Here is a 23,171-nt window from a genome sequence, read left to right as displayed (position 1 = left end):
GAAACACACTATGAAACAAATTTAAAAGTGCACAAAAGACGGATGATAATATAAGCAGAAAGTGAATATGCGCTTAACAGCTGGCACTGGTTTGGCTGCCTCCCACAGTTCACGCCACAAATTACCTGAATCAAGGCATATATCTTTTCAAGGAAATTCGAAATGAGAGAGTAAAGGACAAGGCAGTTCCATTATTCAGAACAAGCAGAGAAGTAGGGTATAAAGACAAACCTTCTTTCTGCATTTTTAGTACAACATGCCAGTTGACAGTGTCAGGGTATAAAATTCTCTGTTGTATCCAATTCGCCAAATTGTGGATTCAGCTGCTATTCGCACGAGTTCCTGGTTGATGTGCTACGACTAGGTTATCCCTGTTTCTCGCTTGTATTGCAAGAAAGGAATTGTGCAGACAAGCAGACATGAGACGTGACACTACACTTGCTCTTTCGTGCAAATGAAGCATGGCAAAGTGCACCAGATCATTGGAGAAAGTCGAATCTTAAACTCCATGTTAGATCACGGGATTTTTTTACAGCAGAAAGATAACTGCAACTCTGCAGACTCGCTTTTGATACCTCATAACACAAGATTCGCAACGTAATGAAAATTAATTTGTTCACCAATAAGAGTCATTTCCACATTATTCCAATCGTCCACACAACTTTCAAACTCAATCACAACTTCTGAGAAGAGTGGAAAGAATGACCGCTTCCGGCCCATTTGGTACAAGTTTTGCTCAACTGCAGTCGGCTTATGCCAGCTCCACAACAAGATTAGACTATACGATCTATTTCAGTACGAACCTGCCTGACAATGCCAAAGCTAGGGTAGTCATCAAATAATTAATCACGATAAAGATCATGTGGAGTTCGCATGGCGTGGACTCGGAGGCTAATTAGGAAGAAATGCCATGGACATGTACATGGTTGAAGCTGTGCGTACATGCCTACATGGAGGGAGCTAAAAGGGCTGGTGAACGAGATAATTTCCAGGCAAAAATGGGCCGTAGAGAGCCCAACAAACACTATCGCCCCCGTGGCTGATGGCTCGGTTTTCTGGATCGCAAACATTCTGTAAGACCACGGTAAGATCATTGAATATATACCGGCATTCGACCTGGTTTAGTGGTTTGAAATCGTTTCCACTACGACGATAATGGCTTGCTACCGACCATTACTGACAGCAAATGCCACCCTCATTTCCCAAGATTGTAGAATTAATGTATGGCATGACAAGTAGCTAAGCTTGGCCATCTAAACTTACTGAGATGATTTCCTTTCTTCTGATCCAAAATTAAGTGAACCAATACGCAATAGTTCAGGAGTTCCTCGTCATCTATGGTTAAATGGACTTTGCATTCATATGGTTAACAGTTTAAAAAATAAATAAATCGCTACAGTTTCACTCATCAGCATAAAATGTTGTCGGAGCATACTCGACTCAATTCTCTTGCTCAAACAAGAAGAAGATGATAAGTGAGCGATATTGGGAATGTCGAAAGATGATTAGCATGACTTTCGGGCATCAATTATTGTTGTCATTGTCTATCTTTCTTCGTATGCTTGACAGATAGGATATATAAGGAGACATTGATTGATGTGTTCCAAAGAAAAACATTAACATGAACTTTTTCATCCCCAAATCATCCAACCCTTTTGTTTTACTTTAATTTTCCTTCTTTTTTTTCTCCTTTTCTTCTTTGCCATGATTTTTGTTTTTCAACTTGGAGCAAGCATATATATATATGTTGCCTGGAGACATAAACAGAGACCGTGCAATCATTTTCCATCGAAAGTGGTGGGGAAAGGGACCTCCTCATCATGCATACATATACACACAATTATATTTATATATATATATCGAATGGTCATATGATATTATTAAACCAAGTTGTATATAATCGGTTGGCGCTAAACCACTGGCCAGATGATGGATAAGTTAGAAATCTAATTTATCGCTAATTACGCTTAGCTTACAGCTTATAAGAAGTACCTCATTTCCTGGTCAGATGAGTTACAATATGTGCAAAGCTTGCAAGTAAGGTTAATTAAATATAGCTTTCTCGATCTCGCACCAACATTTGAAAGTTAAAAATTCGGAAATAATTAATCAAGAATTCGATGTATAACTTGTCAGAGAAAACAATTCTCAGCAAAAAAAAATTTGTACTCAACAGGCATGACCCTTGAATCAATTGTTAGTGAATATTATCCCGATGGCCGGGCGAGGAATTAATAAAAACTTAGCTAGCTTACATATGTGGATTAATATTTTTAATGTTTTACTTATGAACATCCTTTTCTATTATTATTAACTCATGGCCCCCATACATATATATTATTGGTTCACAGCTCATTGCTACTCCCAGTAGGGTTACAATATTTTATTTAATTTCATATCTTATTTAACATATGGCCCACTTGCGGCCTTAATTTTTCCTTAACCTTTGGGGATTGTTAATTACTAATCATGGAGCCAATGATGTATTGACAAATAATAAGTCTGATTAAGTGACAAAAAGTCTACCTGAGAGAAGCAATTACTTTTCTAAAATATCGTCAGTACGTACAACCTAACTAATCTGATTTGAAAATGTAAATAGAATTATTATTTCTAGAGAAATCTAAATTGGAACACCGCAGGGATAGAATTTTCGAGTGATAATTGCTAAGAGCAATTAACCGCTTTGGAAGACATTAAATTAATTTAAAAAATTCGTAGTCCAAGCTAGCTTATTGATTTTCTTCGTTTTCGGGGTGGGACCTAGATTTTATATGAAGTACAGTGTCCTAACTTTCTGGTAGATGGTAGCAATCAACGTCTATTAGGTAATGTCATTCCACTTATTGGTGGTCACACTTGAAAGCCATATAATCGATGCATCCTTGAGAACATCATCGGCAAAATCTCGCCGCGGCAAATACAGCTTCACCTTTCCTTTAGTAGGAAATAACAACGAAAGATAAATCATGTAGACACGATGAAGATTTATACTTAGATTTGGGCAATATTAAAGGTTTCCTACAGATTTTACATTCGCATTTTAACGTTGAAATGGACAAAATATGATCGAAGATCACACAAACACGCGTACGGACAGATTTGGATGAAACAGTCATATAATCTCGTCAAAGCACAAAAATAGTTTCGAAAAGAGTGGGATTTTGTTAACATTTTTGAAATAATCACAATCAAATCTAAACAGATTTTTCTCATTAAATCTCTCATATTAAATATTTTGACCGGTAAAATCTCCCCTATTCCCAATCATCCCGCCGGTCGAACCGGTCACCTCCTTCAAATGTAAGCACAAACTACCATAACTGCCCTCTTCAAGATTCTCTAATTTCAGTATTCTATTTTCTTTTTAAAATTTTATTTTTGGTAATGATTTCTCATTTCACAACTTCATTACACACAAATCGCTAAAAAAGAAAATATAATTCGGTGATATTGACTTTCGCATTCTTTTTTTTTTTTTGGTAAATGGCTTTTGCATTCAAAAAGTTCACGTAGTGCTCCCTCCGATGGGCTCAATTTGAATTATAAACTAAGTACGGACTATGACAATAATCCTTCTGTGTGCTGCGAAAATTTTATGAAAATTAATATTATCTTATGTTTTAGATTTTCTTTTTCAAAAAAAAAAATTCATCGGGAGCATGAAAACCTAAAAAATAATGTCCATATAACAGACAGAGTATAACAAATAACTACGCAAATCGTTTTTTTTTTTTACATGTATCCACGAAGTAAAAATTTAAATATCATGGACTTAAAAAAAAAAGAATAGTGATGGAAAATTCATGGGAATCCGTAAAACCCAGGAGGGCACAACAGTAAAATCATCGGTCCAATCCAATCCAATCCGTTCTCGAAAATTAAGGAAAAAAAATTGCAACGGCCCCAGATTGGAGGTGTATATAAAATGTCAACCTGTTACAGACACAGTGTTCTATGCATGCACTGATAATTTTGCTCCAATTAATATTGACATAATTTTTTTGAGGAAAAAAATATAAAAATATGTGTATATATCTTCTGGGTGGCAGTTTGGATTGAGACAATGTCGTTTTCTGGTGAAGTGAGGAACATGATGGTGGTGGTGATGATGGTTATGCCCGAGAGCAGGAAGAAGAAGAAGAAAGCCCATCTTTCAGCCTGAAAAAGCATCGAGATTTCTTCCATTTTCCAGTTCTCCAGTTTTTGGTATGTCGAGATCTGTACTTTTCTTGTATTTCTAGTGCTCTGTTCTTTCCAAATTTTCATTTTCCGAGGTAGAATCATGGAAAAATACCCAGACGTTGTGATTTTGCGGAAGTTTGTATGGGAAGAACAGTAACATATTTGGGGGTGAAATCTTGTTTCCTTAAATGTTGTTCAGTCAGATGGGAAATGGTTCCTATTTTGGTCTTTTTTTTTGGTTCTGCAGCATTTAGAGCTTATTTTGGTACGAGGTTTTGTCGGGAAAGTTTGAATTTTTATGTGTAGTTTCCATTTCTGGTCATCTGAGAATATTATAGGATATGGCAATGTATGAAATGTTTATATCTATTTCCTGTTCAGGTTGAATGCCCATATTCATATTTTTCAGATCAAAATCATGGAATGTTGATAAACTCTGTGTAGCTGTTTCTTGTCAGATCCGTTGCCTTCTAATTTGTCTCTGAGGGTCTTATCTGGATATGATAATTTTGCTGCTAATACATTCAATTTGTTGCCCGTGGCTAGTCTGCTGCTAAATATATTCGGAATCCAGACATTCTTCTTCTCTAGTATAACATGTTCCTTCCTTCTCTTGTGCCTCGACCTGCAGTGAATTTTATGCTTTAGGCTGAAAAGATGAACGTTTTGAATCCAACAGGTATAGTTTACAGTAGGATTAATAAACTAGAACCGGAGCACGTCACGAAGATCATGGGTTATCTTCTCTATCAGATGCCGAGCGACCAGGATATGTCCCTATTGGCCCTAGCTCCGGACAAGTTGATGCAGGACATTGTTTCTGCTGCGAAGATCGACCTTCAGTTGCACAAGAAACCAGCCTCTCCCCCGGTCTCGGCCCCCGTGACGAGCCTTAGGCATGTTGCTGGGCCGCAGTTCAATCACAGGCATGTTCCATCTCCCTATCAGCAATTCTATGCCAAGAAACAGTCGGATTATGCCGTCCCATACTTGGAACACCAAGGCCAAGCCCAGAACCAGTTCTTGTCCCTCGATGATCAAGCAGAGAAAGTGGCTCTAGGTAGGATGGAGTTTCCAGTCGAATACTTGTACCAAAAGGATTTGGAGAGGCAATTGAATGGGAGAGTTATCAACCGGAGATATTCAAACGTCAATGAATATCCAACTAAGACTTGCCACTATTTTAGTCGGGGATATTGTAGGCATGGGAATAACTGCAGGTACCTTCATGGGCAAGCCAGTCCCGATGGGTTCTCTCCCATGCTCGGGCCCTTCCTGCATGACGGGGTCCATGATCAGATTTTGGGACAGGGTTCACTCAATAAGTTACAGCTTGAAATTGTGGAGATCTTGAAATCGAGGAGAGGGAACCCTCTCTCAATCGCTTCTTTGCCGATGATTTACTACGAGAGGTACGGGAAAGTTCTCCAAGCAGAGGGGTATCTCACGGAGAGCCAGAGAAACGGTAAGGCTGGTCACAGCCTGACAAGGCTGCTCTCGAGATTGAGCGAGATTAAACTAATTGATAGGTCAGCAAAATTTTCAAATTTTAATTAATTGGCTCGTCTTCCTAATAATAATAGCTCGTGGTTTTTGAAAAAAATTTATGATTTTCTAGCAGGCCTCATGGACAGCACGCAGTGATTCTGGCAGAGGATGCGCCGAAGTACCCGGAAGGCCGGAACGAGGGCACTCTGATAAACAGCAAGTCGAAGCAGATATATCTTACTTTTCCAGCAGAGAGCACTTTTACAGAAGAAGATGTTTCGAACTATTTCAGGTTAGGAGATTGATATTTCCAGTAGATCCTTCTATTATTTCTTTTCTTTTCTGTTGACAGGATTCCTGATTCTTCGGTTTTACTCTGTGTAGCACTTATGGACCAGTTGAAGATGTGAGAATTCCCTGCCAACATAAACGCATGTTTGGTTTTGTTACTTTTGTCGATTCTGAGACTGTGCAAACAATTTTGGCAAAGGGTAATCCTCACTATGTTTGTGGTGCTCGAGTACTGGTGAAGCCTTACAAGGAAAAGTCAAAGCTCATCCACAGGTAATCTAGAAAATTTAATCTTTCATTTATATTTTTCGGATTCATCGAGCTTGTATTGATTTATTGAAGGTTGATCTCATCTTTATGTTGAACTATTATATCGCTCTTCAGGAAGTACCAGGAGAAAATCGAGTTGCATCATATACAGCCTTATGTAGATGCCGACTCTGAGCTTCACTCAAGTGAGTGAGGATATCTCGGCCCATTACCGTTTCACATTTCTTTCGGTATATATAAACGCTTTACGTGAGTTTTTTTCCTTTTCTTCTTTTCAGTGCAGAGAAGCTCTGAAACCTTAACATTACTTCGATACCACCAAAAGTTCATGGAAGAGCAGCAGGAGCAGGCTCTTGAACTAGAGAGGAGGAGCTATGCTCAGCAACAATTAATGAGGAAGGATTATCAGCAGCAGTCTTACCTCATTAACTCATTCAACGGGCTTAAAATCTCTGAAGGTCTGGAACATTGTGCCAATTACTTTTTTAATAATTCTCCGATTTTAATCCTCGTTGAGATCTGTAATATGACTTGCATATTGTTTTAGATCGATCCAACATCCCATCAGCGAACTTTTTTAATCCCTTGGTGGACGTTCTGAATGGCAACTCTGCAGAAGGCAATAAGCTGAGTCCTATAAAAACCATCAATCCTGATGAAGAAAGGTATACGGACAAAATCATGAAATTCTGGTTTGGTTCATCGATAGTATTTATATTCATATTTTTATGCTAATTTATTGTGTATTCTTTTTATTCGTGCAGAGACATGCTTAACCTCCCCGATAGCCCTTTCGCGTCCTCGATAATCAACAGCATCACAAACTTGATTAGTTAGGAGCGGCAGACAGACACAACAGAAGAAAAGTTAGGGTACTGACTCTTTGAAGGATCTCAAAGTTCTTTGTACATAAAGGCTCGTGTTTCTTTTCCCGCTCTTCCACAGCATCCTGAAGTACATAAATACCGAAAGGAGAAATGTCTGAAGAATCCTCTCCGAGATAGCAGCAGAAAGGTGACATGATAGGATACAGAGAAGAACAGCTAAGGTTTTAGGACAAGATACTTACGTCTCGGATAAGAGACGAGGTATATTTTATAGTACGGAGTGATAGAGATCAGTGATAGGTGAAGAGGAGGTTTGAGACATGTTCGGAACCTATGTTTAGCATCGAGAAATAATAGTCGTTATAGTATAGTTTTGCATAGGGCATGTTCTTGATGTAGTCCAGAAATAACAGTTCATTTCATCCACATATCAATTACTGCTTTTCCATGCCTCATGAATCTTTTGTCTTGCTGTTCTATATTGTCCCGGACATTATCGAATCATCTGCTCGAATATCAGAATATCTGTGATGGTAACAATATATAATACATGAAGGTAAGTCCAATACATCGACCAAGCCGATACTTGAATGAGGATTAGTCATATCAATTACGGTAAGAAATAGTAATCAGTTGAAAACAATGACAAAGCATGGCAAGACAGCATTAGGATTCAGAACAATGATGCCATCTGAACTATTGTCAGCAACACTTCTAATCAAATCTCTCCCTCCACCTTTGGTCCCAGCAATTGTCCTGCAAACAATCACAGCCCTCTTCACACACCTCCCTCTTGAACTCTGAGTCGCCCTCTCGCTCGATACCTCACAGCTTCTACTCAGCCGAATTCCGAACTTTCTTGTAAGCTCTGTATCAAAGTTTGACCCGATCACTCTGCAGACTCTGCAATTCGGCTCATTGCACAGCTCGGAGACTGACTCAGATGGCTCTTTCTTCTTGCTGCAGCAGCTAATGGTCGTGCCATAGAACAGAAGCAATTCGTTCCCGTCGACTAAGTTCCGGGGGTGAGACGTGTCACAGAGGCAGGCCATCCTCTTCACCATTTCTCTGTGCTTCTCAAACCTGTCCAGGATTTCTGATAGGTTCCTGACCCTAAAGACCCTCGTGATTATTCGATGGTTCTTCGAGGCCTCGGGCATCGATGCCTGAACTATCCTCTCGATAATGCTCCTCGATGGGTCCCCATTACTAAGTTCTGTTCCTCGAATCAACAATTAAACATCAGAAAACTCACTATATACTCCTAAATGCTTCAGAAACTGGTAACTCACCAGATAGCCTCGCCTGCTCGCATCTTTTCTTCTTAGGCAAGTTACAGGAAATACTCTCCATTTGGTCAGGAGCCAACCTGCACTCGGGATCCCTCGTGCTGTTAAACGCCGAGTTGTTTCCTTTAACTTTAACGTACACCACTCGAGGCCGAGGAACTACTGCAACATCGGTCAGTTTACTTGCACATTTCATGTTCTCCTTGACCGAAGTCCACAATGAATGCATATCTCAGTCTTCTTCGAAATATATCGGTAACCTTCAAGATTGAATGTCCGATATCGAATGGAATCTCAGAAGGTTGCAGAAACAAAGACAAGAATCCATGGAGATTTATTGGGGAATCCGTACATTGCATGGACAAAGACAAGGTGGGACACTGAATTTAACATGTCCATGTACTGTTCCGGAGCATTCAAGGAACCGACTTGGCAATACCATTAGCAACGTCTCACTTAATCGAAAGTCATCTTTGCCCTGTGCATGTATACAACCCCTATCTATTCTGGCCAATCCAACGGCTCTGATTTTCACCCCCTCACCGTCTCAGGATCGGTATTCAAACATTGAACCTGAGGCAAGTACATCATCGTATCGGGAATTCTTTGGTGGTTCTTCCTCACTCTATGGAAGGAAAAACCAATCGAATATCAGCATTCAAATGAGTGGATTATGAAAAATAATGTCATTTTTTCTTTTCAAAATTCTAAAAATTTTATTGGTTCTTATTAATTTTGAAAAAAATTATTGGTTCTTATTCACAGCGTCATTCTATATAGGCAGAAATGACAAGGTACAGGAACCGATGAGCTACTTTTGGATCGTAGCTTTGATTAGGTCACCGTTTGTATGGACTGATTGCGTATTCCTGTGGAAGAGGGCAAGCAGCCTCCCGTTTCCACTGTTTGGCATTCGCTATCACGTAAACAAATCCCCTTCACGTGCAAAATCCAAACAAAAATCCAAATGCATTCAAAATAAGATGGAGTAAAGAACAAATTTGGGGGTATTAGAACGCTCATTGCTTCTCATGCAAACGACAACATCTGCAATGAATTGCATTCATTGCTGCCATTTATGTAACTTGTCATTGCGTGCACAAAAGGATTGCTTGTTAGTGAGGAAGGGCAAAAGGGTCTTTCTGTCCCGATAACTGATCCGATAGTAAACGACACGCGTATCACCGATAGACAAGTAATTCAAGCGCTAAATTGGTGTGGACTTAGAGAGCAATCTGTTCCCCCATGAAAACCTGACTTATTCCTTGATAAAGGCATTGAATGCCTCAAGTTCGCTAACAATGGTTGCTAATCCATATTTCATATGGCTCTCAGCTCGCTGCTGATGACCTCCGTCTCCTAAGCACACCGACTGCTACCATAGGAATAACAAAAAAGAGAGAACTCAAGAGTATATATTCTAAACTCACCGGCATCACACCTATGAATAGCCCTATCCTCACAATTTTTAAACCATCACTGCTAGCACAGCGGAAGGCTTTGTTAACAATGCTCGGCCCTAATGGCAAATAAGGTACCAAGAAGACAGAACAGAACCAAGGCAGTTAGGCTGTAACGCATCATCTTCTGCATATCATAATTTTTGTCAGATTACATCTGTATTTTCGACACAAGATACAGTTAAGCTTGTCCTCATTGCTGCTAAAAAAGAAACTATTAACATTATACAACAAATAAGATTAACTGTTGGAGCTATTCCCAAGTTCTATGGACCCGGGTAAGAGAAGGAACTTGAAGTTCAATAGTCTGGTCCTCACTCAAGTTCTCTCTAGATCCATAATGGTTCACATTCCCATTTAGAAAACCATGCAATGCTGAAAGTGGGGCCGATTGACCTACCTTAAAGTTGGAACTGTTCGGTTGAATTTGGCCCTCAACAAGTTCTGAGCACAGGATCTGCTGCTGCCCAGCGGCTGAGCTCCTACCGACCCCAAGGTCAAGGCTGATTGCATCGCCTTCTGGTCTGCTAGCTGAAGGTCTGCTCAGAGTGGAGGGCCCTGCTGTGTCATGGCTACTGGCTCTTGCGGCCGGGACATCGTGATTGTGTTTCCCTTCATACGTTGTGATGACGGATTTGGGATCATGAGATGCCCTCTCCACATGCTTCCTAACAGGGCACCCAGCATTTGTACACTTATAGTAACTTCTGCAGAAAGGAGTGAGAAGAAACTGTATGAAATCGGCCGGAATGGCGGTTGATCCTTATGCACAGTAATACGGGTATCTACTTGCCATCACTTCTACAGTCTCTTTCAAATACAAAAGCCTTAAAATAACCAAAAGAGAGACCGGCAAAACACAAAAATACTAATAGAACACACTAATCATAATTAAATTAGTATACCTTGGATTAGGATTTCCTCTGACCACTTTTTGCCCATACTTGCGCCATCTATAGCCATCATCAAGTATATCGACCTCACTGATTGTTTGGACAACAACTCGTGGTTCTCTGATGGGCTTGACCACCGCAGTGAAATCTTCCCCACCAGCCTCCATTCTCCTGCTTAATAGAAACTGATATGTTCATTGGACTGGGTAACATAACAAATAAAGAGTCTGCTCTTACGAAAAACCAATACCTTCTCTTTGAGAGTGAATCGTCTTCAGCATCATCATCAACTTCATCATGGACTCTGTCTGGCTGCATTTCTGCTCCTTCTACACAATTCCTAATTTCAGCGACCGGACATAGATCAGGAGTGCCATTTGGCTCAGTACCATTACAAGTTTGCCCTGATGAGTTAGTAGCCTTTTCCACTGCATTGCGTGAAACTATATCAGTTTACTCAATTGTGCAATTAATAATGAATCAATCCTAAATATTCTCTTACAGTCATTTACAGATGAAAATCTGTCAAATCTTTCTTCTTGGATTGGCACCCCAGTAGATGCCCCAAAACGCCGGCCAGGTGGAGGTTTGGGATGATCATGCGTGCCCTTGTAGATAATCTCAGTAATACGACCATCAGGAGATCGTTCAAACAGCTTTTTCACCTCGCAGTTAGGATGAGTACATTTGTAATAGCTACGGGGAAACTCACTTCCTTTCACATGTTTCTGCCCATATTTCCGCCAGTTATATCCATCATCAGACAACCCCTCAGAGGTGATGGATGGTCCACTCACTTTATGGTCTGATTGTACTGCTTGGATTCCTCTATCAGTCTGTTCTGTCCTGTTTAAGTCATTAGATTCGACATCTGTAGGTCCACCGGCTCCTGAAGCGACTTCTTGAGCAGGACTTGAAAGAGTCAAGTCATTTGAGGAGACTGGTAAGTCACTCTTGGTCAAAGACACAGGTCCAAAGAACTGAGACTTGCATTGACCCAGGGTCTGTGCAGATTGTTCGCTTCTTTGATCATTCATTTCTGCAGGAACCTTGAAACACAAACAAGACGCCGTCATCCCATACGTATTTGGTGAAGATACAACATTTCAGATACATTTTCATGCCGCAATTAATGTGAACAAGATTTTGAAATCTCATCCCAGAAAATTCCTGCTCCGGCTATTTCAGACGAAGTAACAGCAATTGCTGCATGGGCCAGTGAATTCCAATAACTAGGTGGCATCAAATGCCTTTTAAGTATATTTTGTAAACAGAAAACAAACAGTGATCCAATCGGAGAGTTTATATATATATAAATATATAAAATGAACGAACACATGCAAATAATCTACCTACGAGATACAGAAGCTAGTTTGAAAGAAGATATTGAAGTCGTTGCCTGATTGACTTTATAAAGTTGACCTTGATAGGACGAAGAAAATATCAAAGGAATCTCAGACTTGGTCTTACCAAGTTTGATCTTGAATGAGGCTTGAACTCGAAGTAGGTAGGCTTTCTTTCAGCAAAAATTTTGGGGTTGCTAAAACTTTTAGCCGTCAAATTGGACGAAGAACCCAAAAGTCGATGCATATTAAGAGAGCCAGTTGTTGGTGAAGCTTCTGCCTGCAAAGCATAGGATATGAAACTTTTCCAATTAGAAGTTAAAATTAAAAAGGACTCGCCCAGTTCCAGTTATTCCTAGTAACGGATCAAACATCAAGTTATATAACATAAGCTAGCTCGTTCATATGATTTCTTGAACAACGGGAGAGCAAACTTACCTCTTAAAGAAAGCATGTATTTTCAATATATGATCGCAATTGCTTATCTCAAGTTCCCTTAATATGCAACCTACTAGCGAGTGATGTACTTAAAGAAACTCATTATGAGGTCTCTAATCCAATTGAAGTGAGCCTTAACACCTATTATCTTAATGGCCATCAAGCACATGTCATTTCAAGGACCAGGTTCCTTCCGGACTTTCCTAGACATTCTAGCCACTAAAAAACACCAGTTGGTGCTCAGGAAAGCATTTATTCCTCATTGCACAAGCAAAAGAAGAAGCTTCTAGAAATCAATGCAGCACCATTAAGCAAAGATACGCCCAGTAGTTAAATCACTAGGGAAGAAAAGCAGATTCATTATGCAAAAAAACTACACCGCAATTATAAAAGTGAAGTACATAAGTTAGAACAAAAGCCCATATTCCCAGAATAAAGTTTATCATACATCAGCCACAAGCAGCCGCAAGCATCAGAATTTAAGGTCCCATCTCAAGCACTAAACATTATGAAGGATAAAAATACGACAATTTCAAATGAGACAAAGCATGAGCACCCAGAAACAAGATCACATATTGTAAGACAACCCGTACCGAATCTTCAATAAGAATTTCTCATCTGTTTTATGGGAAAGACAATCGGTATAGCCGCATAAACCCGAAAATTTGTCTAGTAAAGCCCAGAATGAGACTGTAGAATCTAGAAAAGGTAAAGAGAAGGCGACACCATGCATGAGATACACTGAACGAACTTCGACTGTCAATGTTCTTCGTGCTTCGACATAGCGAGCACGAATTAATTTCTTCCTTCTCAGCATATGCGAACACAAAAGTTCGAATTTTGCGGTTCAGAAAACGGAAAAGCAGAAATTGCTGAACCAATGTCGGATATCTTCACTGGGGAACAACAGCGAGCTCAAAGAAAGGACTGCTCTCCATTTCCTAGACTTCCGCACGGCGGCCGACAGGCGGAACGGACCCTCACATTTTCCCAATATTTCAACTTGGAAGCAACAGAACAGTAGCTCTAGCTAGAAACGGGAGGTAACCTTAACATTGGAGAGGAGGACCGGCGACTCGAGGAACGACGTCGGGCTGAGCCCGGGCGGGATCGAGATGCCGGAGGACCTCGAGATCGGGAGCTTGGCCGGCGACATCAGCTTGTACCTGGCGCCGGAGCTCCCGCCGGGCGGCACGGGAGCTCCGGCGCCGCTCGAGGGCTCACTCCGATCAGAGTCCTCCTCCTGGTCGGAGCTCCGGAGGGGCAGCTCGTGAGCTGAGCTCGGTGGCGACGACTCCATCGGCTGTCGGGACGGGACGGGACGGGACGGCAATGAAGCGGGCAGCCGCTTTTTTGTGTTCGAGCAAAGGGCACTAAGGTAATTTCGTTTGCGCCCACCAATCAATAATTTTGCGAATTTTCTATCATTTTAATATTTTATTTTCCATTTTTAAATTATTTTTTTCGCACGCTTTGGATCAGAGTTTCGTTGGGATGTCGTTTCAGACGTTTCTTGTTGGTTGGAAGGTACAGCAAGGGATACAACTTTGCGGCTCAACTGCTTTATTTATTTTTTTTCTTCAAACGAAATCATTAAATCTCGAAAACTACGTTTGCTCGGAAGAACGCAAACACGATGAAATCAGTCCAATGCTCGATTTCATATGAAGGGCATAGATATAAATTACCCTTGATCAGGCATGGCAGTAAACCAGACGTCTGGTGATCGAACTAGAACTGCATTAGCAACCCGCAGAAGATCTGTCTTACACGAAAGATCTCTGTAACTGTACATTTTTCGATGATGAGTACTAGGTCGATTTTTTCTCGTACTTCTATCAGAGGCTTTGGCTTTTGTCTAACGGAGCAAGTGACGTGGAAACTAATAAGGGTAGTAGGGCGAATTGTGTTGAGGGGATATGCCATATCCACCATAATCAGGAGGCAACGGCGCATTTCTATATAGAGATGGCCCTCGCCACTCGGGCTGGTACAGATGAGGCCGTGGAGGAGCAGCACCTGGAAAGCCATAATGCCTGACAGAGGCCGCCGGGTACGAGAAAGGAGCACCCACTGAAGCAGGGTCCACGAAGCCATAAGGTGCTGAACTCGAGCCCAGCTGTGGAACAAAACCAGCAGGATTAGCTCGCGGGCGCTTGTTCCTGCTCACCTGTGTGTTCTGTGGCTCCTGAGCCCTTGCGGCCCATTTCTTTTCAGCCTTCAGCTTGTCGAGCTGCTGAATACGATCATGGAGCTCTTGCTTAGGGTACTCTCCAACAAGCTTGCGGTCTTCGATGATCTTTACTACCGACTCCAACGCCTTAATTTCCCTGTCAATGGCCTCTCGCTGCATAACACACGAACAGCGTATGAGATTCTTTGTACTCTCCAAGTTCTCTGCTGCTAACTTAAGGAAGTCGATCAGATTAACATTACCTGCGACTGAGGAGACTTCTTCCTATCCTCGCAAACCTTCTCCGTGAACTCCTTCAACCTGTCCAGATGGGTCTTCAAAATGGGGACTGGCGGAAATTTCTCGTTCATCCCCAAATCGAAAATGAATCTTACCGCCAAAAGTTCCTTTCGTTCCCTTGTGAGTTTCTGAATAAGATCTGCAATACACCATGAGTATTGAGTAAGACACTTTCACTCAGACATCGGACAACCCCAAAGAACATCGTGTGATCAACAGAATGATCCTTGAAACAGCGTTCTGCAGTGCCCTTCATCGTCACATCATATGCATCATAATCGTAACCACAAACCTAATCTAAATAGGACAAAAGCATATACCAATATGTAACCACAAACCTAAAACTAAATGTTCGGTATTTATCCGAAATGACTAAGGATACTGAACGCAGCACAATACCAAAGCAGAAAGTAATGGAAAGCGTGAACAAACAAGTTACCCGGGATCCCATCCCCCAGACCGATACGCCGACACAGCTCAGGAGCACGATTAGAAGCAGCGACAATAACAAAGTATTCCGCAAGATCTTCAAAGCTAAACTCCGAACCAAGCCCAAAGGCCGCCACCATAAGTAGAAAACCCAAGATCTGGGCATGGTTCGAGGCGTCCTTCTGCGTCCTCTTCTTCCACATCAAAGCCAAACCTTTCGCTCTCCTCTTTGCTCGGTCGGTGAGATGCGGACTCACACTCATCAGTACCTCCAAGAGAAAAATACAGCTGCTCCTCATAGTCTTTATTTTCGTCGGTTTCAGGAGAGAAGTATCCTCCTTGGCCTTCTCAGTTTGGTGAAACCCTCCCATGGCATCGAGAATCAGCTTGGCAGGATCAGGACAGTTGCGGATTTCGAGAGCGAGTTGGGCTCGAATAGCTCCTCGCTCGTTTGCGTGATCAATCACATACTTTATCAACCCTCCTCCGTCAACCTTCGAGCAGAAAGCCTTTACCTCAGGCCTAGGCTCGACTGCACTCGGTTCCGGCGCATCCCGTGACCGTGGCAGAGGTGAGGGATTTGACTCGGGATGAGCCGGTCCCGTAAAGACTCCAGCCTCACTAACCAGGGCTGGAGATGTGAGAGGATTAGCTTCCAAGGCTGGATTTTGCTCTTGATGGCTAGCGCTGGGGAACTCAGCTTGAGCTTCTGCATTAGGTGAGGAATCCAAGCCGAGACGAGCCGGCACCGAGTCGTCCCGGTCTGCACTCGGCGGCTTGGAAGACTGCGGCGGGTCATTTCCAGAGGCTAGCTCAGCAGTGGCTTCCGGAGGGACTTGGTCGGCTGAGAAACCCGAGCCCGGGCGAGCAGGCGCCGAGTCAACTGCGTCCACATTGGGCTGGTCTGACGGTGCGGGGGGGCAAGTTCCGGCGATTCCGCAGCCGTCCTGCTGGGTCTGGCGACCGGACTCGAGAGACTCCAGAAGGCGGAGCCGCTGAGTCAGCGAGTCCCGAAGGGAGGTGAAGTGCGAGTCGAGATCGGACCAGGTGAGGGAGAAGGAAGGGAGGACAGAGGGGAAGCTCGCCTGAAGGTCGTCGTAGGCCTTCTTGAGGCCTTCCTTCTTCGCATCAATGAGCTCGATTGCTTCCCCAATCGATTGCACAGCCTCCATTCCTCTGCAAATCGGCAGCGAAGAAAAAAAAAAAAGCCCTGATTTTTATTCCGACCAACTCCGACGACGAGGAAGAAGAGAGCAACCGTTCCCTAACGATCGGGCACGAGAAACGGCGACGTTGGGTGCCGTACCGGGCCTCTCCTGGGTTAGTTATGGACCGAGATACTGAGCCCAAGCCCATTTAGAGGAGCTATTGATTTTATATTTTTTTTTAATACATCCTTTTTGTTTTGTTCTCTCTTTTTCGGGGATTATGGTAAAAGAATAATTCAATCACGTTCTGATAGTCTGTGGATCAATGTAAGACCCACCACCAAGTGTTGTGGATCAATCACGTTTGCGCAATGAACGACAGGCTTTCGCCGAGAACCGTATCCTCTTATGTAGGCGAGTTCGGGATGTATGGTGACATCATGCATACGGCGTTCTCATACAATCGGAAGTTTCGGATTATGGTGCCGAGTATCGGATTAGTTTTTTCACATCGTGTCATTCCTACGAATAAAGGAAAAACAATCGATCGAATTTCTCGTGAGCTGGATTTGGGCCGGACTCGGATAATTTGACGGATTTCGGCCCAAGAGGAGAGGTTTGAGACCGAACCCGTCCGTTACTGTCGCCATGGCATCTGGTCTTTTCTCCCGCCGTCCCGGTCCCGCCAGAAAATATTTCACGGCGGGACTACTGCCATCCTGGTCGCGGCGCTGGGGCCACGCTGCCTCCGGTCACCCTTCAAGGTGCATTCGATGAAACTGAATTGACCCTTCAAAATTAAGCCTTTTCCTTACTGCGTTGTACATCGTAAGCTGTCGATTACTGCACGTTTCTGGGTGTGACCCAATTGAAAGAAAAAATATGATTTTGAACGAGAAATCCTGACTTAGGAGATCCAGAAATTTCGGTGTTGTTCAGCGGAAAGCTGGAGAAAAGGCTGAACAGATAGAACAAAGAGAGAGTGACCCATCTGATGAAAAATTCCATTTTTCGTACGTTAGTGTCGCTCCCTTTTGTGTCTCAGTCTTTGACTCTGTCTGCTCCTTTCAGATGAATCCATGTCTTGTGCTGCCTTGAAGCTGTCTACCCATTTCGGATTTTGGAATTATGGTTGTCAACAGAATGCACATCGGTTTCTCCGAGAGTACCCAACAGATATGTCTCTTGATCATGTTCTTGCTGGTGAACGCGTTATTGTTCCTTGGTCTTGATGTTGATGTCTTGTTCGTGTTGATCCAAGTCCCAACTTCGATCACTTGGGTAACTTTCATATTCAAGGAACATTCGAGGGATGCAATAAGTCAAATTTATAATAGCTATTGAGATTATTCTTCCGATTCAGTTTGTACAATACTGCTGAAGGGCTACCGTTGATGGAACAGAACTTTTGCATCGAAAATGTGGATCCTTGCACTAATTTCATTAGCAGTAGGGTGTATATACGGGACTATCAGCTTCACTATCTTGTTGGGGAACTTATGACTTAGATGAAGACAGCGGATCCCATAAATGCGAATCCGGAATATAATATCTCTTCAATATGCTGTTGTGATTGTGGCATCCTATTGGAAGTAACGAAGCGAAAGCTTTTGTTTCATCGTTTCTCTCAAAAATTAAACACAAAATATTCCCATGAGACTTTGAAAACTATGAAAGGATATGTATTTATCTACTGGACTGAAAACCAGAGAGAGACATGGCTCTTTTATTTTGCCTATAGAAAATATTTTCCCTTTCTGTTTCTGATGACCAAAAAAAGAATTGGATGACTGCAGCTATGTGGAGGAAGAAAGATTTCTCATTGTATTCGGTTTCTTTTGGATTGCTGAGAGTCCTTGCCTTTTTTGTGCTAATCATAATTTGCTTGGGAGGTGAGTTGTCAGAAACCGAATCTTTCTTCAATTTCATTAACGTAATTGATCCCAACAAAGCAGTCAGTATAAGCTGGAATGCATCAGCGAGAGAATTTTGCTCGTACAATCAGAGGTTCTTGGACTGCAACTTAGAGGATGGAAGTATTGTTGGAATAAGACTGGAAAGTTCATGTCTTGCTGGGGTTATCGATGGAGCCTCTCTTTGCAGCCTCCTGAATTTGGAATATGTCAACTTAGCTAATAATCTCATACATGGCAGTATTCCCGAGTCGATTGCAAACTGCAGGAGTCTGACCTCTCTAAATCTGAGCAACAACCAATTGAGCGGGAAGATCCCAGTAGCTCTCCAAAGGCTGAAAAGTCTGAAGAGCTTGGACATTTCTAAGAACCATTTTAGGCAGAATAGCCAACTTCTCATTGCAGGTAGAGAGCTCTATGAGGATTTTCTGAAGTCAAGAAAACTATCAAGTGCCGAGAGCCCTGTGACAAGCAAATCAGCTTCACCATGGTACAAGTGGCTCGGTTGGATCCCTGTAATCCTCGGGATCGGATTCTTCCTTTGGTTTACATGCTTTGCAAGTAGGAATGCTGCCAAGTTGGCAAGAGAGAAGGAAATCTTGAAAGCGCTCCGGGATTCTCCCGTTGAAGTTCTTCCAACAAAGCCGCCAATTCAGGAAACCAAACCAGAAGAAGAGAGGCGAGCAGAGCTTGTGTTCTTTGTTGAGGAGCAGGCGGCTTTTAAAATGAACGATCTCCTTGAAGCAGGGGCGGATTTGCAGAACCAAAACCTCTGCAGTAGCCTCTACAAGGTGGTTCTGAAGAACAATGCTGCGTATGCTGTCAAGAGACTGAAGAAATTGCAGGTTTCATTCGATGAATTTGGACGAACGATGAGAAAGATAGGCTACATGAAGCATCCAAATATCCTACCTCTGGTCGGGTACAACTCTACAAATGAGGAGAAGCTTCTCATGTACAATTACCAGGACAATGGGAGCCTCCTTCATCTGTTAGACAGTAAGTATATGTTTTTTGGTATGCCTCCTGACTAAAGATAAACAAGCTGCGTCTCTTCCTAACTAATCAAAAGAATATCTGGCTTTAATTGATTGCAGATTATGTCGAGGGCAAAAGGGACTTTCCTTGGAGGTTACGCCTCTTGATAGCTCTTGGGATTGTGAGGGGCTTAGAATTCATTCACCAGAAGCCCGATCCAATCCCTCATGGGAATCTCAAGCTATCAAATATTCTCTTAGACGACGACATGGAGCCACTGATCAGCGAGTACGGCTTCTCGAGATTCACGGACCCAAACAAAGCCAGTCTTTACTCATCTAACGGATACATGGCCCCCGAGAGATCCCTGTCAGAGGCTGCAGATGTCTACAGCTTTGGAGTGATCCTTCTGGAGCTACTTACTGGGAAGACAGTCGAGAAGACCGGGATAGACCTTCCCAAATGGGTCAAGTCCATGGTGAGAGAGGAGTGGACTGGGGAGGTCTTCGATAAGGAGGTGAGTAGATCAGCAAAACAGTGGGCATTCCCCCTCTTGAACGTCGCCCTGAAATGTGTCTCAGTGGACCCCGACAGCAGGCCCTCTACCTTGGAGGTCCTGGAGAAGATCGAGGAGGTTGCAGGCATACCAGGGGAGGTTCCTGCTTCGCCTTCTTGTTCCATCGAGTCTAGCCACCAGGACTGCTGTCTGCTGCATTCAGTTATACCGGAGACCTGGGATACCCCAGGATCAAATTCCTGAATAACACTTTTTTTACCATGAAACTGCTTTTTTATAAATTTGGTCGAAGGGTAGTCTAGTTTCCTCGGAGGCTCATGTTTTCTCGCAAATTCTCCAGAGATCCTGTTCTTTGTACAATCTTTTAGCACAAGCAGCCCTTGTCTAAAGGCAGTTCATGCTTGTATTCTCTGGGGGGGATGACTCTGCTTTTGGTTCATGCTTCTATTAATATTTTCTGGAAAACTATGAAAGAAATGCTACATCGAGAATAATCCAAACTTCCGAGAACACGGAAAACTCTTACACATGATACGAATGGATTGCTCGGCAACTTCTGTTGATCTGGTGTAGTAATGTTCAGGAGGACTTAATGCAGTTTCTTGAAAGTAATACAATTGACTCAAGCCCTGCAAATCTCTTTAGGCCAACCACCTAACTCCTAAGATGTCTGCTTTCATGTACTATTTTCAGACCGAAAGCACAAAACTTTTGCTAGCAATAGAAGTCTGACCAATTGAGTTGAAGTTTCCTCATCTAACTATCTCATCTCTTGACTGAGAAGCTCCAACTGTTTTGCAAATCATTGGATTGATATTACTCTATGTAGGACATCGAAACACTCGTGGTCCCAACCCGTCCGACCCGTGAAATTATTCTTACTTGCAGCTGGGGTCGAAGCCTGAGGTAGTGACCATGAAAATGATCTCTGCCACTGTCGTCCAGTCAATCAATGCACTTAACTAATAAAAATTATTAGGATTGTTCTTAACGAGCCAAAACATTGATCTATGACCCGACTCAGCTGGCAACAACCGTAAAGTCTGCGATGATCGATTCAAGATTATCGATTCGATCTTTTTTTTTTATTTTTTGGAAGGGGTCAAATACAATATGCCGAATGACATCAAATAATCTCGAGCAAATTGCATTGTCAACCTTGGCCCCTTAATAATATCCAACTGTTTTATTGTTAAAAGCAAAGCCAATTCCTTTTCCACAGCCATTAAACAAATCCAAATAATATCAAAGCAATGCCAACTTTGAGCTGTCCATCCAAACAACTAAGGAGTCCTTCCCTACCCCTTATTATTATTCCTTCCTTGACCCCAAATCTTGGATTCTCTGCTGCTGAATGCATATGGCCACATTCCTAGCTAGTAATAACAATCATATAATACATCCATTCATATACTTAATTATTTAGCATCATACGACAATATACACACGTAACCCGTATCAGATGGAGCATTCAACGTTACTGTTTCTCGAATCATATACATATAGAGTGCGATTTATTTCATCAGTCTTTACGAAAAATCCTTGGAGAAGGGGGAAAAAAGAAAGGATATAGGTCGGAATAAGCTTGTTATTATACTTTTATATTCCATTTTTTATATTCATCCTCAAATAATACATTTATCAAATCACGAGGCATGTTATATTTGACCATTTACACTATTAGGGGATGGACTTTACCTACAACGTAGGCGTTTGAAACTAATTAAAAACATTCCATGACTTGGATGGAACCGATTTTCATATATATATATATATATATATATCAATGAAGAACAATTGGCTTGTTATACATAGGGAGCTGCATGGTATGTAATAATTGTTGCCGGAGAATAATATGAAAATTGAAAAGAGTTGGCAACTTCCAATTAATCCTTTTCCGTTGTCTAATGTTTTGGTGGCCACTTACTTCTAGTTAGGGTCTATGCGCTGATGCAACCGAGAGAGACCATTAACAAATTCCAGCTGGTTGCATCCAAAAATTAGGTCTGCCCTTTTCCCTTTTTCTTTTCTTTTTTTTTTTAAATAAAATTGAAGGTAAATGTTCAAAAAATCTCGAATTAGAAAATTGAGAGTAACTCATTATTTTATCAAGAAAAAATATATATATATATATATTATTCTAAATTTTTGAACTTGTAAATTTTAGTATTTATGTATTTGAATTTATTATTCAATAATCTAGACCCACAAGGATATCCAGTATAAAATGACACATTTAATGGAGATATTCATCCAATAAATATGGTGTTCTTATTTTGTTGCACGGAGTGGATTAAAAATAAATAACCAATAAAAGTTTTTTTTTCATTTTAGTTTTTTTTTTGTGAAATTTTCATTTTAGTTTTTAAGAGTAAAGCGAAGGGGTTTGATTATTACCAAAATCTCATGCTGTCTGTGAGAAAGAGAAGGCAAAGGAAGTGACATCATTGTGCTAGCAAGTGCTTGCCAATCAGACAAAAAATAAAAAATAAAAATGCATGCCTTTTCCATGAATTAATTTCTCATCCCATTTTATCAAGAATCTCTCGTACCATCTAATCTAATCGAAAGACAAATCTTACAATAACACGAGGTTCATATTGTGATTCTTCGCGAAGCAAAGGATCATTATATTTTTAATGAAACAAAATCAAGGGTCATTTATTCCGCAATGTATAAGTGTAATTCACATCTTTTACGAAAGATTTTTAAAAAATGATCTTTTTTTTTTATGAAAATTACTATTCATTCCTTTATCATCTTATTTTAGTAAGAACATCTCATATCATTTAACCAGAAGCATAAGTCAAGATAAATGGTATGCGACCCATGAGGTAGAGCAGCCTCATGAATTGTAATTAGATGATAATTTTATGTTATTAACTAAATTTTAAATAAAATACAAAATTATCCACTTTTTCCAAGAAAATCACAGCCCAAGAAGAAATTAGCCATATTGGTCCATGGATCATGATCCAAGAGTCATCCCATCCCATGCCCCCCTCCTTCATATTATTTTCCATACTTATTCAAAAACCCAAGGGGCCAAAATTTTAAAAAATAATAATAATAAAAGGTATTACCAGCTCTTTTGTAAATTTTTTTTCAATTTTAGTAAGGCATGGAAAATGAAAAAGGAAATTAAAAAAAATCAAAAAAGAAGAGAGAGGGGGGAAAGGAAAATGAAGAAAAACATCATCTTCCATTGTCGCCTCTCTCTCTCTTTAGA

General features: G+C 41.4%; 5 protein-coding genes across 9 annotated transcripts; 2 read left to right on the top strand and 3 right to left on the bottom strand.

The window, feature by feature from the left end:
- The first annotated feature begins 3,948 nt into the window (after window positions 1-3,948).
- Window positions 3,949-7,509, top strand: LOC116215715 (zinc finger CCCH domain-containing protein 18-like). 4 transcript variants are annotated; one of them, XM_031551548.1, is made up of 9 exons: window positions 3,949-4,209; window positions 4,817-5,714; window positions 5,804-5,965; window positions 6,058-6,079; window positions 6,164-6,237; window positions 6,349-6,419; window positions 6,513-6,692; window positions 6,782-6,899; window positions 6,999-7,509. In XM_031551548.1, the coding sequence occupies exons 2-9, from the start codon at window positions 4,843-4,845 to the stop codon at window positions 7,069-7,071; spliced, it is 1,572 nt and encodes a 523-aa protein (XP_031407408.1). In that variant the 5' UTR covers window positions 3,949-4,209; window positions 4,817-4,842; the 3' UTR covers window positions 7,072-7,509. The 4 variants fall into 4 exon arrangements, with proteins under 4 accessions (XP_031407408.1, XP_031407406.1, XP_031407405.1 ...); XM_031551546.1 differs by having other exon boundaries at window positions 5,807-5,965; window positions 6,058-6,237; XM_031551545.1 differs by having other exon boundaries at window positions 6,058-6,237.
- Window positions 7,510-7,575: 66 nt separating this feature from the next.
- Window positions 7,576-9,165, bottom strand: LOC116215717. Its single transcript, XM_031551549.1, has 2 exons — window positions 8,354-9,165; window positions 7,576-8,277 (listed from the first exon to the last, which is right to left on the bottom strand). Exons 1-2 carry the CDS (start codon window positions 8,577-8,579, stop codon window positions 7,691-7,693), a joined length of 813 nt encoding a protein of 270 aa, XP_031407409.1. The 5' UTR covers window positions 8,580-9,165; the 3' UTR covers window positions 7,576-7,690.
- A 750-nt stretch (window positions 9,166-9,915) lies between these two features.
- LOC116213176 (probable WRKY transcription factor 20) lies at window positions 9,916-13,825 on the bottom strand. 2 transcript variants are annotated; one of them, XM_031548023.1, is made up of 6 exons: window positions 13,533-13,825; window positions 12,174-12,326; window positions 11,206-11,752; window positions 10,954-11,131; window positions 10,716-10,874; window positions 9,916-10,517 (listed from the first exon to the last, which is right to left on the bottom strand). In XM_031548023.1, exons 1-6 carry the CDS (start codon window positions 13,782-13,784, stop codon window positions 10,064-10,066), a joined length of 1,743 nt encoding a protein of 580 aa, XP_031403883.1. In that variant the 5' UTR covers window positions 13,785-13,825; the 3' UTR covers window positions 9,916-10,063. The 2 variants fall into 2 exon arrangements, with proteins under 2 accessions (XP_031403883.1, XP_031403884.1); XM_031548024.1 differs by lacking the exon at window positions 13,533-13,825 and adding an exon at window positions 12,485-13,467.
- Window positions 13,826-14,202: 377 nt separating this feature from the next.
- On the bottom strand, window positions 14,203-16,640 carry LOC116213174 (FRIGIDA-like protein 1). Its single transcript, XM_031548021.1, has 3 exons — window positions 15,397-16,640; window positions 14,921-15,096; window positions 14,203-14,831 (listed from the first exon to the last, which is right to left on the bottom strand). The coding sequence occupies exons 1-3, from the start codon at window positions 16,556-16,558 to the stop codon at window positions 14,367-14,369; spliced, it is 1,803 nt and encodes a 600-aa protein (XP_031403881.1). The 5' UTR covers window positions 16,559-16,640; the 3' UTR covers window positions 14,203-14,366.
- Window positions 16,641-17,079: 439 nt separating this feature from the next.
- On the top strand, window positions 17,080-20,474 carry LOC116213175 (probable inactive receptor kinase At2g26730). The gene is made up of 3 exons (XM_031548022.1): window positions 17,080-17,298; window positions 17,606-19,446; window positions 19,545-20,474. Exons 2-3 carry the CDS (start codon window positions 18,321-18,323, stop codon window positions 20,183-20,185), a joined length of 1,767 nt encoding a protein of 588 aa, XP_031403882.1. The 5' UTR covers window positions 17,080-17,298; window positions 17,606-18,320; the 3' UTR covers window positions 20,186-20,474.
- The last annotated feature ends 2,697 nt before the right edge of the window (window positions 20,475-23,171 follow it).

The sequence above is a fragment of the Punica granatum genome, chromosome 7 (genome assembly GCF_007655135.1).
Source record: "Punica granatum isolate Tunisia-2019 chromosome 7, ASM765513v2, whole genome shotgun sequence".
Lineage (NCBI taxonomy): Eukaryota > Viridiplantae > Streptophyta > Magnoliopsida > Myrtales > Lythraceae > Punica > Punica granatum.
This window is presented reverse-complemented; position numbering and strand designations above follow the sequence as displayed.